General features: G+C 39.6%; 1 protein-coding gene across 3 annotated transcripts in view; it reads left to right on the top strand.

Annotated features, from left to right (window-relative positions):
* Positions 1-428: 428 nt before the first annotated feature.
* Positions 429-17,603, top strand: part of HCFC2 (host cell factor C2) — a 66,491-nt gene continuing 49,316 nt past the window's right edge. For 2 of the 3 annotated variants that reach the window (XM_082739060.1, XM_082739059.1), the window contains exons 1-7: positions 429-647; positions 2,105-2,253; positions 3,992-4,152; positions 12,323-12,531; positions 13,776-13,860; positions 15,294-15,400; positions 15,510-15,698. In XM_082739060.1, the coding sequence (XP_082595186.1) occupies positions 485-647; positions 2,105-2,253; positions 3,992-4,152; positions 12,323-12,531; positions 13,776-13,860; positions 15,294-15,400; positions 15,510-15,698 (1,063 nt within the window). In that variant the 5' untranslated portion in view covers positions 429-484. The remainder of the gene's footprint in view (positions 648-2,104; positions 2,254-3,991; positions 4,153-12,322; positions 12,532-13,775; positions 13,861-15,293; positions 15,401-15,509; positions 15,699-17,603) is intronic. The other variant, XM_082739061.1, reaches the window with a different exon arrangement.

Below are 17,603 nucleotides of genomic sequence, written 5' to 3'. Positions count from 1 at the left end.
GGGCCCGCGCGTTACCCGCCCGCCGAGGCCGACTTCCATCCCTCCTCCCCGCGCTCCCGGCACTTCGAACCGCCGCGCGAGCTCTTCTCCCCGTTGCTCTGTAACTGTTCAAAGGGTCTGAGTCGCCCGCACATCCTAGATGCTCAATTAAAGTGACCCTAAAGGAAAACGCTGTGCCTTCTCGCGCAAATACAGACGGGGGCCCTGGGTGGGGCGGGGGCACTTGGTCAGTAGGTCTGTCTTTACACCCGAAGGCCCGTTGCCCAGGGTGCCAGGCCCGGACATTATGCCTGGGGGTGAGGGCGGGGCTCCCTGGCCGGGACGCCTGGACTCCCCACGGGCCTCCAACCTCGCCCGGGGCGCCCGCGGTCACGTGACCCCCACCCCCGGCGCACAGCTGGAGGCGCGTCCCCGCCCTCCCCCGGGAGCCGCGGCGCTGGAGCGGGCGCGGTGCATTGTGGGCAGAGGGGCGGGGGTTGGGAAGATGGCGGCTCCCAGCCTCCTCAACTGGAGGCGGGTTTCCTCCTTCACGGGGCCGGTCCCCCGCGCCCGGCACGGACACCGGGCCGTGGCCATCCGGGAGCTGATGATCATCTTTGGAGGGGGCAACGAGGGCATCGCGGACGAGCTGCACGTCTACAACACGGGTAGGCGCGGCGGCGGCTCTACGGCCCCGCCTGTGGGAGTCGCGGAGGGGGAGGGGAGGCGAGGCGGCGGCCGAGGCCCTGACAGCTGTCACCGTCGGGTCACTGCCTCTTGAGGCGGGCAGCGGGGAGTCCGGCTTGGCCGGGCGGCCGGGGTTCAGCAGTGTCCTGGGTGGCAGCTCCGTTTCCCCAGGGCCCGCGGGGCAGAACCGGGCCCCGAACGGGGCGCGCCGGCCCTCAGGCAGGCGGTCCCGGACCCCCTCCCCCCCCGCAAGCCCTGCGGGCGGACGTGGGCGAGAGAGACCGTTTCCACCCGCCAGGGCCTCTTCCCGAAGTCTCGCCCACTCCGGGGGTCCAAGATCCCTCCCCTGTCAAAAACCAAAACCAACTCCAAACCAGAGCTGCTCCGGGCCTTTCTCGTCTTCGCCTGCGGTCTTTCCTTAGGAGGAAACGAATCGGGGCGGGGAGAGGGCTGGGGGCGCTGAGGAGGGAAAACGAGAGGCCTGGTACTTTCACCCCAAATACAAGCCCGTAACTGACAGGGGGCAGTCAAGATTTTTACCCCATTGGTAACCCTCTTTGGCGGGGAAGTGGTTCGTTGGTGAGACCGGCGCCTGTCTCGGCATAGTTGGGTGTGTGTGCTGAAGCTCAGCTGTGCGGCGCCCGGAGAGAGGACCGTCAGCTTGAGCACCGCTGCAAATCCCAAGTGCCCCCGGCCGGGGAGGCCCTGCCTAATAGTGCCTCGGGATAGAAAGGAGGGTGGAATTTAATTTTCCCCAACTTGTAAAGGCGCCGGCTCTCAAGAGGAAGCTGTTTCCTTGGTGTAAGGTTAATTACTGAATTTTGGGTCTATGTCATGATTAATGACTTTGACCAAATAACTTAATCACTGTGGTCATTTTAAGTTTAATAAAATAGTGGCATAGAAGAAATTTCTTTTTTTTTTTTAACCCTCTCCTCCTCCTGGCTCTCTAGTATATACTTTAAAAGTTATTTGACAATTTCGTATAGGGTAAAAATCCTGGCTTTGGAAAAAGTTAGACCTGGTTTGCATTTTGCTCTGCCAGTTGCTCGGAATCAACACTAAAGTTACCCAACTTAAATGTCAGATTTTCACTTGTAAAATAGAGATGATGATACTCAACCACCAGCAGCACTATGGCCACTTTGAACCGGAGAATTATTTGTTGTAAGAGCATGCGCTGTATATTGTTAAGGTGTTTGGCAGCATCTCTCATCTCTACCCACCAGTTTCCAGGAGCATTTCTCCCCTGCCTCCAGTTAGACAAATACACATTTTTAGTTTGCTTCTGGAGGCAAAGTCATCTCCAGTTGCTCCTGGGGGCAAAGTCATCTCCAATCTCCAATAACCACTGATACAGATGATCAATATAGAGTATATACTCATAGTTTGTGATAACTATTATTATAATTGGTTTTCATTTTATTTTGGCAACCAGTTACAAATCAGTGGTTCCTACCAGCTGTTAGAGGAGACATCCCTCCAGGTTGCGCTGCCCATGGATTTGTCTGTGATGGTACCAGAATATTAGTATTTGGGGGAATGGTTGAATATGGAAGATACAGCAATGAGTTATACGAGTTGCAAGTAAGTGTGTCTCAAGTTTATCTCAAGCTACAGCTTTAATAATGATCTTGCTAATTCTTCGAAAGATTGCAAAATATTTCATTGCATGTTTAAAATGGTATGAACTTCACATTTTATAAGCTTCAAGGAAAATGTTTCCACTTCATTAAAAAGCCAGAGTTTCGGGGCGCCTGGGTGGCTCAGTGGTTAAGCCGCTGCCTTCGGCTCAGGTCATGATCTCAGGGTCCTGGGATCGAGTCCCGCATCGGGCTCTCTGCTCGGCAGGGAGCCTGCTTCCTCCTCTCTCTCTCTGCCTGCCTCTCTACCTACTTGTGATTTCTCTCTGTCAAATAAATAAATAAAATCTTAAAAAAAAAAAAAAAAAGAAAGAAAGAAAAAAAAAGCCAGAGTTTCTAATGTGAGTCTTTTTTCAATACCTAGCGTAACAATTGTAACATTAAGCTATCTGTTACTTAGCATCAGTTATACATGTTACAAGTTTAGGCTTTTGTATCTTAGTTCTTCAATTTTAGCAGCAACAGAGGGCTTGTGAAAACACAGATTGCTGGGCCCTGCCCCCAAGAGTTTCTGAATCAGTATTGTCTGGTGTGAGGCCTCACCCCTGGCATTCTTTCCAAGTTCTCATGTGCTGCTGCTGGTCCCAAAACCATACTTTGCAAACCTCTACCTTCATTATAGAGATTGTTACCCTCACACTAATAAGCATTATTTTTTTTCCTGGAAATACATGGAAATAAGGGTACAGTTTCATATGTTCTTTATAAATTTGATTCTGTTAAACCATGCTCAGAGTTCTCTCTGACAGCCCTTGATTGACTTTTATTTCTGAAGTGTGCGTATGTTCACAGGGCTGTTATCATGAAGACATCTGCTAATTGACAGGTGTAGATGAATTGTACATATTCAAAAACAGTTTTAGATAAATAGAGCATCCATAGCCAGAGCATGAGTTTTGATTATCTTTACTTATGCTTATGCTTACTTAAATATTTTATTTATTTATTTGACAGACAGAGATCACAAGTAGGCAGAGAGGCAGGCAGAGAGAGAGGGGGAAGGAAGCAGGCTCCCCGCCAAGCAGAGAGCCCGATACGGGGCTCGATCCCAGGACCCTGGGATCATGACCCGAGCCGAAGGCAGAGGCTTTAACCCATTGAGCCACCCAGGCGCCCCGCTTATGCTTACTTAAAGGTTGAAATATAGTATCTATGGATTACCTCATTTCAGAAAGTAAGAATATATCAATTTTATTAAATCCTAAAGCTGTGTATATTTAATTTTTCATTTGAAAAATATTTTAGAAATACTGCTGTTTATTGTTATGAGCTTAGGTTGCTATTGAGGAATATGGAAGACTAAACTGACTTTCCTTTTTGGGGGGAGGGAGCAGAGGGGCAGAGGGAGAGGAAAAGAGAGAATCTTGAGTAGGCTCCACACTCTGCTCTCATGCCCCTGAGCTGAAATCAAGAGTCTGCTCTCATGCCCCTGAGCTGAAATCAAGAGTTGGGCTTCTAACCAACTGAGCCACGCAAGCACCCCAAGAAGACTAGACTGGATTTCTATTACAGTGCTTATTTTAGTTCCAGAAATTACCTATTTACTTGTCATTTGTCCCTAGAATAGCTTATTGGAGCCTTCTGATTGGATTTTGGTTAAAATGTATTGGTATGATGTTGTACTATTGACAATATAGGAATGCTTTCTTGATACTGTCGATTGTATTTATGCTCTTTTTTAGGCAAGCCGTTGGTTATGGAAAAAAGTGAAACCTCACCCCCCTTCTTCTGGTTTACCTCCTTGTCCTCGTCTTGGACATAGCTTCTCTTTATATGGTAACAAATGCTATTTGTTTGGTGGTCTGGCAAATGAAAGTGAAGATTCAAACAATAATGTTCCCAGGTATGCTGATTCTTTTTTGGACCAAATGTGTATTTTATGACTTAGATTAAGAACATTTAATTTCTGTCATTTTCAGTTATTAAAAGGGATGAAATTTAGCCTTTTGCATTTAAACCTAACAGTGAACAAATTTGCGTGCAGTTGTATTTTCCCTGGTCCCTGGAATAGATGTCTGTTTTCAAAACTGTGCCTTTTCTAATCAGAAATCATCTTATTAAATGATATTAATATAGTTGCTTATAGCAACCTATTTGTATGTATTAAGCCATAATGTATTTCACTTGTCATAAATGGTAACAAAAAGTAACAAATAGTTATTTTCAAATTAGATGTCTCAAGGAACTTGGTGACAAAAATCTCACTATAGCGGTGCCTGGGTGGCTCAGTGAGTTAAGGCTTCTGCCTTCGGCTCAGGTCATGATCCCAGGGTCCTGGGATCGAGCTCCGCATCAGGCTCTCTGCTTGGCAGGGAGCCTGCTTCCTCCTTTCTCTCTCTGCCTGTCTCTCTGCCTACTTGTGATCTCTGTCAAATAAATAAATAAAATCTTTAATAAAAAAAAAACTCACTCTAAAATGAAGGCTGTTATACAGAAAGCTGTTACAGTGATTCATTTAAGCAAATATTTTTTGAACCAGTTGTCTCCTTTTTTTCCAAACAGAACCAATCACTACCTCTCCCCCCACCTCCCGTAGTGTTTTGATCACATTGTCGTTGTAGCACTCATGATTTGGACATTTAGAGTCTGAAGGACTGTTTTCTGATTCACTGCTTACCATGTGTGTGCTTTAGTGAAAGTAATCTAACCCTGTTTTCCTTGGCTGTGAAATGGGAGTGATTAAATATCTACATTTCACTGTCATTTTGTTGGCTAAATAAGATTGTTGGCTTTACTTTCAGAGAACTTGCAGGTTGCCATCAATATATTACCTACATTACATTGATGTTAGAACCTTAGTTTTTTTGTCTTTTCCAAACTTTAAAAAATGACACATACCAAAACATCACGGTAAACTTAGAAACTGGAGAAAAGGGAAAAAACTTATCCCACCATAGTAAGCCAGATACTTTAACTTGTGGCACATGTCTTTTTTGTTTTTATATTAAACAGATTTTTCTGGATACATACTTATAAAAATGCAAGAAATTAGAAAGTATATGAAGTTCTTTCTTAGAGCATCACTGTCCTCGAACACAGGCAAACACATAATTCAATTTGACGTGCATCTTTTAGAACCCTTTTCATGTAACATGTATTAGGTTTTTTTTAGGTAATTATGTATAATGGGCAAGCTTATCAAGTTTATGCTGCTTGAGGGAGCCAATAGATAAATGCAGTGCTTTTGAAAGCCTCTGGTTAAAGATAGCAGATTCATTTCTGTTCACATTCCATTGGTCAGTGATCCAGGACTGAGTGTTCTGCCTAGCAGGAAAGGGGAGGTGGGGAACATTGATTTGATCCTACACAGACATGTATTCTCTTTTATAGAAGTGGAATCTTTTTTTTTTTGCTTTGCAACTTTGGGTTTTTACCTGTTTGTTTTTGTTGTTGTTTTTTCCTTTAATAGTATATCTTCAAGATCTTTTACCGCAGTAGATAAAAATTGACCTTAATTTTTTTTAATGGCTAAAAGTAGTCTGAGTTATGTAAATTACTTAACCATTCCCCTACTGGCAGACATTTAAATATTTCCACTTTTTTTTGCTGTTACAGTCTTTGCACATGTATAACTATTTTTGTTTTTTTAGAGAGAGAGAGAGAGATTGAAAGCGAGGGTTGGAGGCAGGGTTGGGTAGAGGGAGACAGAGAATCTTCAGCAGGCTCCATGCATAGCGTGGAGCTGGTCACGGGACTAGATTTCATAATCCTGAGATCATGACCTGAGCTGAAATCAAGAGTCACATGCTTAATGACTGAACAACCCAGGAACCCCAATTTTTTTAGGATTCATACTTGTAAATGGAATCAGCAGGAGGGACATCAAGGGTATTTACATTCAACTTTGTTAGGTATTCCTGAGTCAGCCTCCAAAGATCCAAAACCGTTTTATACTCCTAAGTGTACGGGATTGCCTACACCCGTAACAGTATTGAATTGTCTCGCTCTTACTAGTTTTTACCAAACTAATAGGTGAACTACATTTCATGGATTTATTTTGATTTTTTAAAAAACTGGTAATGAGGGGCGCCCCGGTGGCTTGGTTAAGCGGCTGCCTTCAGTTTAGGTCATGATTCCAGGGTCCTGGGAATAAGCCCTGCATCGGGCTCGGTGGGGAGCTTCTCCTTGTTCTACTGCTCCCCCTGCTTGTGCTCTCTTGCTCTTTCTATCAAATAAATAAATAAAATCTTTAAAAAAAATGGTAATGATTGGGCACCTGGGTGGCTCAGTCGGTGGTGTCCAACTCTTGATTTTGGCTCAGGTCATGATTTCAAAGTCATGAGATCCAGAGCCATGTCAGGCTGCAGGCTCCACAATGAGTCTGCTTGTCCTCTCCCACTCCCTCTACTCCTCCCCAAGTGTGTGTGTGCACACTCTTGCCCTCTATCTAAAATAAGTAAATAAATAAAATCTCTTTAAAAAACTGGCGATGAGCTTGATTAACTATGTTTACTGGACATTTGCAGCTCCTTTTCTGAAATTGTTCATATCCTTATTCATTTTTCCTTTTTAAATAGAGTATAAATTATACACCATAAAATTCAAACTTCTTATATCATATTCCAGTGATTTTAGTCAGTTTGCTGTGTTGTGTATCTATCGCCATAATTCATATTTTTTTCAAGTCTTCTATTTGCCTTTTTTAAAAGGGTTTTCTTTTTGTGTTATCAGGTTTGACAATATTTTTCTTTTATTGCTTTCTGCTTAGGAAGATGATTCTATCCTACAGCTCTCTGGTACCTTCACAGCTTTGTTGTGTTCAAAATATTAATAGATTTAGAATATATCTTTGTGACTAGTATGAGGTATTTTTACTTTTTCTTCCTAATGGATTTTCAACTCTTCACTACCATTTATTAAATAAGTCATTTTATTCCTCATTGATTTGAAGTCCCATCTGTATCACATCTTAATCCTCATACAAATGAGTCTTGTTCTAGCTTTCAGGATCAGGAATTATGAATTACACTCTGAGGGCCAAATTTGGTCTGCTACCTTCCTGTCTTTGTTAATAAAGTTTTATTGGAACACAGCTATGCCCATTCATTTACGTGTTGTTAAAAGAGCAAAGTTGAGGGGCACCTGGGCGGCTCATTCGGTTGAGGCTGCCTTGGGCTCATGATCCCAGGGTCTTAGTATAAAGACCCATGTTGGGCTCCCTGCTCCATGGGCTGCTTCTCCCTTTCCACTGCTTGTGCTCTCTCTCATGCTTTCTCTCTCTCTCAAATAAATAAATTAAATATTTTTTAAAAAGAGCAAAGTTGAGTAGTTGTGACAGAACTTATAACTTCCATAGCCTTAAATACTTACTGTCTAGCTTTTTACAGAAAATGTTTCTCAACTCTTGTTCAAGACTCTATTCTGTTTCATTAATATATTTACTTTTCTGTGATGGATTGTGATGTTTTCTGTAGGTTTCTGCCTTTGATCAGATTAAAGAAGTTTAAAAAAATTTCTAGTTTGCTGATTAATTTTTTCCTCTCTTTTTAGCCAAAAATGGGTGTTCATATTCATTTTAGATGTAGAAATGAACTTAACTGTTTCTTTTCTTTAATCCATTAATTGTGTGAATTATATAAATAGGTTCTAAAATATAAGCCATTTTTTTATTTGTGGTTAAGCCCCAGTTTGTTGCATTACAGTGTTCTTTTCATAATTCGCTGAATTCATTTTGCTAACACTTATTTGTACTGTCTATAGTCACCAGTGATTTTCCATATATTGACTTTATTTGGGATAGTGGGGTCCTATTCTAATCTGATTTGAGTATCAGGATTCTGTAATTCCTGGGAATATAACCAGGGCTGTGTTCCGAGGTAATGGGAAGCTTTCTGTCTTTTATTATGCTTAAATAACATAATTTCTTGAATATTTAGTAGAAATTCCCATAATTATCTGAGATTAGTATAGTTTAGGAAGATGACCTTTGCCTAACTTTTCAATATTTTTTATAGTTATTGATCTATTTAGATTTTCTACTTTTTCTTGAATCATTTGATAATTTGTTTTCCTTGAAAAATCATGCATTTTACTTAGATTTTTACAGTTTTTGATAAAACTTCTAAGTTCTCTGTATATTTAGAATCTCTGTATCTGTAGTTACATCTCTTTTCTCATTTATAAATGTGTGTGTTGTCTTTTCTCTGATCAGACACATGAGTGGTTTGATGGTTTCAAAGAACCATTTTTTAGTTTTATTGATTTATTTTTATTTCTCACTTATTTTCTTTATTCCATTTCTTTAAATTTTTTCTTTTTTCTGACTTCTTCTAACTTTTAATAGTTTTGGTGCCTTTTCCAACTATTTTCTAACTTCTAGTAATTTGAATGCCTATTAGTTCACTTATTTTCAAATAAATGCTACACATTTTTCTCCGGTTATGGCTCTGGCCATATTCTGTAGGTTTTGATATATAGTGCTCTTATTGTCATTGCTTTTTATTTTCTCTTTAACCCAATATTAATTTGGCATAAATCTGTAAAAATTTCCAAATGGAAAGTTTTGTTACTATTGCTAATATATAGCTTTATTATATCGTGTTTAAAAATATGTGATCTGTGGGGTTTCTCCTTTTTGGAGATAGTCTTTGTGGTGTATGTCAATCAGTTTTTGTGATTATTCCATAGGTGTTCATAAAGATTGTAAGTTCTTGGTGTTGGGTACAAGGTTCTTTATTAGATCACTGTTGTAAATTATTATTTGAAGCTTTTTGATTTTGTGAGTCTAGATCATATCAACTTCTGAATGACATGTTAAAATCTCCCAGTGTTATTGTGAATTTATTGTTTATTTCTTATATATCTACTTTTCAATCTACATGTATTATTTTGCTGTAGACTTATCTTTTGTAAATAGGGCTAACAGTTGACCAGTATGAACTGGTGGTATAGCTTACTGGTTGGTATCTATTCTGATCTGTGTAAGTCTGTGCCACATCAGTTGTCAAAATAGTTTTGATGTTATCATTGCTGTTAATTTCTTTATAGCTGGTTTCAGGGTTCTTTTTAAAAATTTTTTATTTTTAGATTTTATTTATTTGAGAAAGAGAGAGAGAGAGAATGAGTGGTGGGACAGGCAGTGGGAGAAACAGATTCCTTGTGGAGCAGGGAGCTGGATGTGGGACTCAATCACAGGCCCCTGAGATCATGACCTGAGCCAAATGCAGACACTTAACCAGCTAAGCCACCCAGGTGCCCGGGTTTCAGGGTTCTTTTATTTTGATTTTCTTACAGGTTTCCTACCCCCAAGAGACTTTGTCTCCTAATAGAGACGTTTTTTCCTACCTTTGTGTTTTATGTTTTCCATTTATTCTGCTTTTGTTGCTTCTCCATCTCCAGCCCTCTGCCTTTGCTAGATTTTTAAAAATCATTATGAAGTTGAACATTTGCATGTGTATGTGTTTGTTTTTCTATGTCTCTGTGTGTGTATGTGCGCATTTTTACAATTTTTATTTCTCATTCTGTGAACTGTCAGTTTTATATCCTTTTATTTGTATCTATTGTGTGATTGGTTGTAATCTTGATCTAGTAGGAACCTTTTACATTTAGAAAATTTTATCTTTTTCTGTGATGTGTACCAAATTTCTTTTCATAGTTTGTCTTTCTTTTGACATTGCTTTATAGTTTTTTTCCTAACCATCTTATTAACTACTTTTTTTAGACCATGCTTTGCTTATTTTTCCTTTTCCTTTTTCTTGATTTACTGTTTTTTTTTTCTTTCCATGTAATGATATGAAAGTTACATATACTAATTCTGTGCTTGCCTTAGTTGCTCAGAAATTATCACATACATTTAAACTGAAAGGGTCTTGTCATCTTTGAGAATAGATTACGGTCTTTACCTTCTTTTGCTTTTCCCATATGTTCTACATATTCTTGAATCTTATTCCATATTATAATAACGCTAAGAAGCTAATATTTTGGTCAGTCTTTCACAGTATTATTTAGACCTCACAACCATACTTGTAAACATCAATTTAGGGGCACCTGGGTAGCTCAGTTGGTTAAGCATTTGCCTTCAGCTCAGGTCATGATCTCGGGGTCCTGGGATTGAGCCCAGCATTAGCCTGCTTCTCCCTCTCCGTCTGCCTGCCCCTCACACTGCTTGTGCATTCTCTTTCTCTCTCTCTCTGTCAAATAAGTAAATTTTTAGAAATCTTAAAAATTTCTTTGTATTGGGACCCCTGGGTGGCTCAGTTGGTTAAGCAGCTGCCTTCGGCTCAAGTCATGATCTCAGCGTCCTAGGATTGAGTCCCACATCGGGCTCCTTGCTCGGCAGGGAGCCTGCTTCTCCCTCTGCCTGCCTCTCTGTCTGCCTGTGCTCGCTTGCCCTCTCTCCCTCTAGCCCTGACAGATAAATAAATAAAATCTTTTAAAAAAAAAAATTTCTTTGTACTACCGTTTCTCTTACTCATTTTTTTCCTTGAATGTCTTAATTTTCTGGAATAAATGTAAAGTCTTTTTTTTCCCCCCAAAACAATTTTATGACTAACCTTTAAAGTTTTGGTGTGGTTTTTTTTGTTTTGTTTTATTTTGTTTTTAAGATTTATTTATCTGGGGGTGGACGGGCAGAGGGAGAGGACGAGAGAGTCTCAAGCAGACTTCGCGCTGAGCACAGAGCACAACGTAGGCCTGATTCCATAACCCTGAGATCATAACCCAAGCTGAAATGAAGAGTCAGATGCTTAACCAACTGTGCCACCCAGGGGCCCCTAAACTTTGAAGTTTTTTATGTCCTGAAGTGTTTTAACTTTGCTCCCATATTTGAGCAATAATTTGATAGGACATACATTCCTATGAAAGTCATTTTGCTCAAAATATTGAAAACACCATGTCACAGATGAAAAAGTAATGCCAGTTTCTAGAGTTTAAAAAAAAAAAAGCTATGTTGGGCACTGATATATTATAGAGTGAATGTTTTAAATGATTTTTTTTTAAAGATTTTTTTTATTTGACACAGAGAGAGAAATCACAAGTAGACAGAGAGGCAAGCAGAGAGAGAGAGGGGAGGAAGCAGGCTCCCTGCAGAGCAGAGAACCCTTTGCGGGGCTCGATCCCATGACCCTGGGATCATGACCTGAGCCGAAGGCAGAGGCTTTAAACCACTGAGCCACCCAGGCGCCCCTAGAGAGTGAACATTTTAAAAGAAAAAAGTTGCAAAAAAAAATTTGTAATATGTCTCATTTATACATATGTGGATGTTCATAGAGGTCAGAAAGGGTATTTATCAATTATTGCCAATTGTGATTGTCCTGGTTATCTAGTACCATGTAATAAACTCCTTCAAAAGTTAGTATGCAAAATAAAATTTATTATGTTCAGGGATTCTATGCATCAGGAATTCAGACAGGACACAGCAGTGATGGCTAGGCGCAGAGATGGGAAGTCTTGAACAGTCACTCCTATATCTTGTGCCTCTTCTGGGATAACTGAAGGATGGACTGAACTGGGACCATCCTCCTACATGCCTATATGTGCCACTCCATATGGAGTTTATATGTGCCACTCCATATGGGGTTTTTGTGGCAGTTTGATATGTATGGTGCTTCAGGATTCCAAGAACAAGTGTTCTGTAGTGAAGCTTCATTAGCCTTCTGTGATCAAACCATGGAATTCATCTAGTGGCATTCACCATACTCTTGTGGCAGCAGTCACGGGCTCACCCAGAATCGTGAGTGGGGACTGACATAGCTCCTACTTCCTGATGGGAGGTGTCCCAATTTGTGGCTATGTTTTGAAACCATCACAGCTGTCATGGACAAGAGTGTTGGTTAAATGATGGCAGGAATTTTTCAAAAATCTCTTCTGTTCACTACTGATCCCCAGAAGAGTACTTGAGACACAGTAGTGTTTGATAAATACATAATGAATGAAGGATGGGGCTTTTGGTCCCCTAATGCTTTTTGGTACCAAATGAATGTTTCACAGTAAGCATAGATTATCTTTATAAATAGAAACAAAAATCAAAAGGTATATATTATGTTAATGTTTTAATTTATTTCATGATATCCTAGATATTTGAATGATTTCTATGAGTTGGAGCTCCAGCATGGTTCTGGTGTTGTGGGTTGGAGCATTCCAGTGACTAAAGGAATTGTGCCTTCTCCAAGAGAATCCCACACAGCTGTCATATATTGCAAAAAGGATTCTGGAAGTCCTAAGATGTATGTCTTTGGTGGAATGTGTGGTGCTCGCCTGGATGATCTATGGCAACTTGACTTAGGTAAGCTTACCTTGATTCAGGCTCAGGAATTGGTTATGATTGATAAGGACAAATGTAAAAATCGCTTTTGAAAAATATTTTTGGTTATAGCATTTATTGAGTTGCACTTAGATTTATAGAAGGCACTTGTCGCCAGCTCTGGGACAGCTGAGATGTATGCAAATGGTGGCTAATCAATGAAGTTAAACAAATGAATGTTTGATTTATGGCAGTAACTCTCCTGTGCTCCTTATAAATAGGGTCGCCATATGTTGTGGTTTGCCTGAAAGGGCCCTGATTTATGCTTACTGTCCTCTGTAATTATTGGTAGTACCAATTATCACTCCATAAAGTGTCCCATTTGGGAATGATCAAATTTATATGGTTTTTCTGTCTACAGGAAATGTAACATTAGTAACGTTATTGCTGGTCAGTGAAAACACTGGCTAGCTCGTTTTAAAGGGATCCTAGGAGTGAGTGATTGGAGGGTAGGTGTGCCTCTCACTTTCAACTATCTTCTACACAGTGTGTTCTTACTTAAAATGTTAAAACCCCTAATCTGGTTTTAATGCAAAATTGGTGGCACCCTAAATACACTTCCCATTACAGATGCTAACATTCAGGTGTAAACAAGATTATTGTAATTGACTATTTATGTCAGCTGGAAATGTTTATTTTATTTTATTTTATTTTTAAAAAGATTTTATTTATTTATTTATTTGACAGAGATTACAAGTAGGCAGAGAGGCTGTCAGAGAGAGGAGGAAGCAGGCTCCCTGCTGAGCAGAGAGCCGGATGTGGGGCTCTATCCCAGGACCCTGGGATCACGACCCGAGCCAAAGGCAGAGGCTTCAACCCACTGAGCCACCCAGGCACCCCGAAATGTTTATTTTAAGATGAAATTCAAGTAATGGTTTTGAAACATCTTTGCTTCTTTTTGTTAAGTCCTTTTTTGTTTTATTTTTTAAAATTCTGCAAGGTGAGAAGCGCCTGGGTGGTTCAGCCTTTAAGCATCTGCCTTCGGCTTAGGTCATGATCCCAGGCTCCTGGGATCTAGCTCTGAATCTGACTCCCTGCTCAGCAGGGAGCCTGCTTCTCCTTTTCACACTCCCCCTGAGACCTCACACTCCTTGAGAGAGACCTCTCTCAAGGTCTCTCTCTCTGTCAAATAAATAAATAAAATCTTTTTTTTTTTTTAATTCTGCAAGGTGAGGTAATTTGCTATTATTAAACCAAATTGCTAACATACTTATTTTTACTTTTAGAAACTATGTCTTGGTCAAAACCAGAAACTAAAGGGACAGTGCCACTTCCACGAAGCCTTCACACAGCCAGTGTTATAGGAAACAAGTATGGTGGTTTTCTTTTTTTCACTTTTTTTTAAAACCAACTTAAGAAAGATACACACAAAGAGTGGTGCTACCCATTGCTTGGAAATAGATTGTTGAATTTAACAATGATTGTGTCTACTAAAGCTAGAATAGTAAGCCTATAGAAGCTAGAATGCTTACTGTGCCATTTTCTTATCCTGCCTCTTACATTTCTGTACATTTCTTACAGTGCCTTGCACAGAGTAGATATTACGTAAGTGTGAAGGAGAGTGTTGTCTCACTGACCTGGCCTCCATTGCCAGGTTTGACACAACTAACTCCCTGTTCCATTTTACTTATTTTTGGTAGCACTTGATTTGTTCTCAGATATGAACTCAGTATGCACACAAAGTGATTGAACTTTGAATAGAGTTGTGGTTAGAACATAAACTCTGTAACCAAATTGCATGAATTCAAGTCACCAGTTTTGTTATTTGTCATGTATGACCTGGGGCAAGGAAATTTAATCTGTCTTTACCTCAATTTCCACACATAAAAAATGCAGATAATATTAAAACCTATATCTGTCTTGAGGATTAAATGGATTAATACGTATGAAATGCTTCAAACAGTGGCTGGTACATAAAGAGCACTCAGTAAAGGTTAGCTGTTACTGTCATCAACAAGTTCTCTTATTTGTGCATTATTGTGTAAAGAGAAATTAATTATTTTCTTTGTGTAGGGATTTTTTCCTATAAGTAATATTTTAGGAAACAACTAGAGCCTCATTAGTTCTTTTTTTTAAATAGCCATAAACAAAATCTAATAAGCTATATTTTTTAGGATATCAGAATCCTTTTATAAAATGCAGTTTTCCATTGGAACTCTAATAGACAAAATAGGAAATTGAGCTTGTCTAGTTGGCACGAGGTTACATGGGCCCTGAGTGCTGCCTGATGAACCTTTCTCCTTAAGCAGCTGTTAGACCTATCTCAAGAACCCTTAGGGCCCCAAGGGACATAGTTTAAAGTTTTTTATTTGAGTGATAACAATGACAAAAGTTATAGGAAACTTAATCCTCTTTGGTTACTGTATGCATACAACTCTGAATTTGATTTTAGGTGTCATAGGTCATTCGACTATCTTTCTGACTGAGGTACACTTAGTATATTATATGTACTATTGATTTTCAAATGTATTGTAAGTGAAATATTCCCCACTTTATGTAACTTGCAGAGAGAAATAATTTGATTCTGTATTGCTTCATGAAATTGTAAACTCTTCAGAGAAGACCACTTTATTCATTATCTTACTCCCATTACCTTGATCATAAGTAAGTGAATAGTCCTGAAGCTTTGAATCAACAAATAAGAAATTTAAGTCTATTCTTAGCATTTTAAATCTAAAAAAAAAAAAAAAAATTAAAGCTTTAGAAAAAAAATCAGCCACTTTATGTTCTCTCTTTCTGTTCAGGATGTACATTTTCGGTGGATGGGTTCCACATAAGGGGGAGAATATTGAGACTTCACCTCATGATTGTGAATGGAGATGTACTAGTTCATTTTCTTACCTAAATCTCGGTGAGTCTTTTAAGAGTTACTTACTGAGATAAAACTTATTAATAAAAGAATTTTTGTTATTTTGTTGCTTAAGAACACTATAGTAGTCATGGATATTTCTATCTTGTAGATACAGCAGAATGGACCACCCTAGTATCAGATTCTCAGGAAGACAAAAAAAATTCAAGACCAAGACCAAGAGCTGGACACTGTGCTGTTGCAATTGGCACTCGATTATATTTTTGGAGTGGAAGAGACGGCTACAAAAAAGCACTGAATAGTCAAGTTTGCTGCAAGGATCTTTGGTATCTTGATACTGGTAGGTAAGAGTATTCAATAAATATTTTTCCTTCAGGTAAATAAATACTTGAGCCCTACCTGTCTCTTGAGATTTAGTGTAAATGCCACTGCCTCTCTTTTCCATAATTAAAAATGAATGGAAGAAATATTGTATGTAGATATTTCCTACTCGAAGAGAATTCCCTTTTTTTCCCCAAGAGAGTTTCTTAATGTCCCTTTCCTTGAGTATAGACTGGATTTAGTGACTCCCTTCCAAACCACAGAATATGGAAAAGGACCAGTAATAGCTTAACAGTAGACAAACCTGGAAAATACCATCTTAATCAAATAATCAGTATTAATAGCTCTAATGATAGTCATGTTGAATCATTTAGCCCTGCTTCTTGTATGATGTGATCAGGAGAAACTTCACCTGTGTTACTGCAAAATCCATAACGTCATTCTGAGAAATTACCAACAAACCCAAAATGAGGACATCCTAGACATTCTATATGAATAGCGCTCTTCAAAAACTTCAAAGTGATGGAAAACAAGGAAAGCAAGGGGTCAGTTAAGGCTCAGTCAGTTAAGTGCCTGCCTTTGGCTCAGGTCATGATCTCAGGGTCCTGGGATTCAGCCCTGCTTTGGGCTCCCTGCTTCTCCTTCTCCCTCTGTGATCTCTCACTTTTGCTCTCTCTCAAATAAATGAATAAAATCTTTTAAAAAAAACAAAAAACAAGGAAAGTGAGAAATAGTCACAAACTAGAGGAGACTAAGAAATAGTCAGAAATTAGAGGAGACTATTAGATTGGATGGAGCAAGCACACACACACACACACACACACACACACACGTTAGTTGGAAAACTGGTGATATCTGAGTAGTCTGTAGTTTAGTTAATAGTATTATTCCGATGTTAATTTCTTAGTTTTAACAAATATGTTAGCATTAAGGGAAACAGTAAAGAGTATATGGGAACTCTGTTTTTTTTTTTTCTGTAAATCTCAAAGTATACCAAAATAAAGGATTTTTTTAAAAGATTTATTTTTAGAGAGAGAGACTGCATAGAAAACATGGGAGGGGGAGCAGGCAGAGGGAGAGGGAGAGAATCCCAAGCAGTCTCCCAGCTAAGCATGGAGCCTGAGGTAGGGCTCAGTCCCACGACTCTGAGATCATGACCTGAGCCAGTATCAAGAGTCAGATGCCCAACCAACTGAGCCACCCAGGTGCCCCTGAAAAGATCTTTACAAAAGTAGTTCAAAACTAAAAATTTTAAAATACAGAACTCATCCATTTATTTCAATAAATACTTATTGATTGACACATGTCTATCAGGAATTTTTCTAGGTTGTTTTATATGCTGAGAAGTGAAATGTTACAGCAGTGAAAGAGACTGATATGATAATGTCCCTGATATCAAATAACTTATATTCTTGGAAAGTATGAGGGCAGCAGGATGACAGGCACTAATCAGACAAATTAACAAAATAAGTTCCGTTTCTGGTAAGCGTGTGAAGATAGTAACATAGACCACTGGGATAGTAGATGGGGTACTGGGATAGATAACACTAACTTCAGGGTGGGTAGTTAGAAAAGTATGAGACGGCATTTGCGATATGCATGGGACGGCATTTGGGTATCCAAATGGAGAGAAGAGCTATCCATGGGAAAGGCTAGGGGATAAACACTATAGCAAGGGTGAACAGCAAGTACAAGCGCCCTGAGATAGGAACACTTGGTACATTTGGGAATGGATTTGAGCTGAGTGGAAGAGGACAGTGTAGGAATGGAGGTTAGGGAAGTGCCAGCAGGACAGATCATGTAAGGCCTCGCACATCATGGAAGTTTAGGTTGTTTATAAAGTACAAGAGTAGTTTATTTATTAGTTGGAAGGAGAGATGTGTCGTGATCTGATGTATGTTTTGGAATGGGCACTGCATTTGTT

This window comes from Mustela nivalis, assembly GCF_964662115.1.
Source record: "Mustela nivalis genome assembly, chromosome: 7".
In the NCBI taxonomy this organism is placed as follows: domain Eukaryota; kingdom Metazoa; phylum Chordata; class Mammalia; order Carnivora; family Mustelidae; genus Mustela; species Mustela nivalis.
The sequence above is the reverse complement of the archived record's forward strand: the minus strand, read 5'-3'. Positions and strand labels throughout refer to the sequence as shown.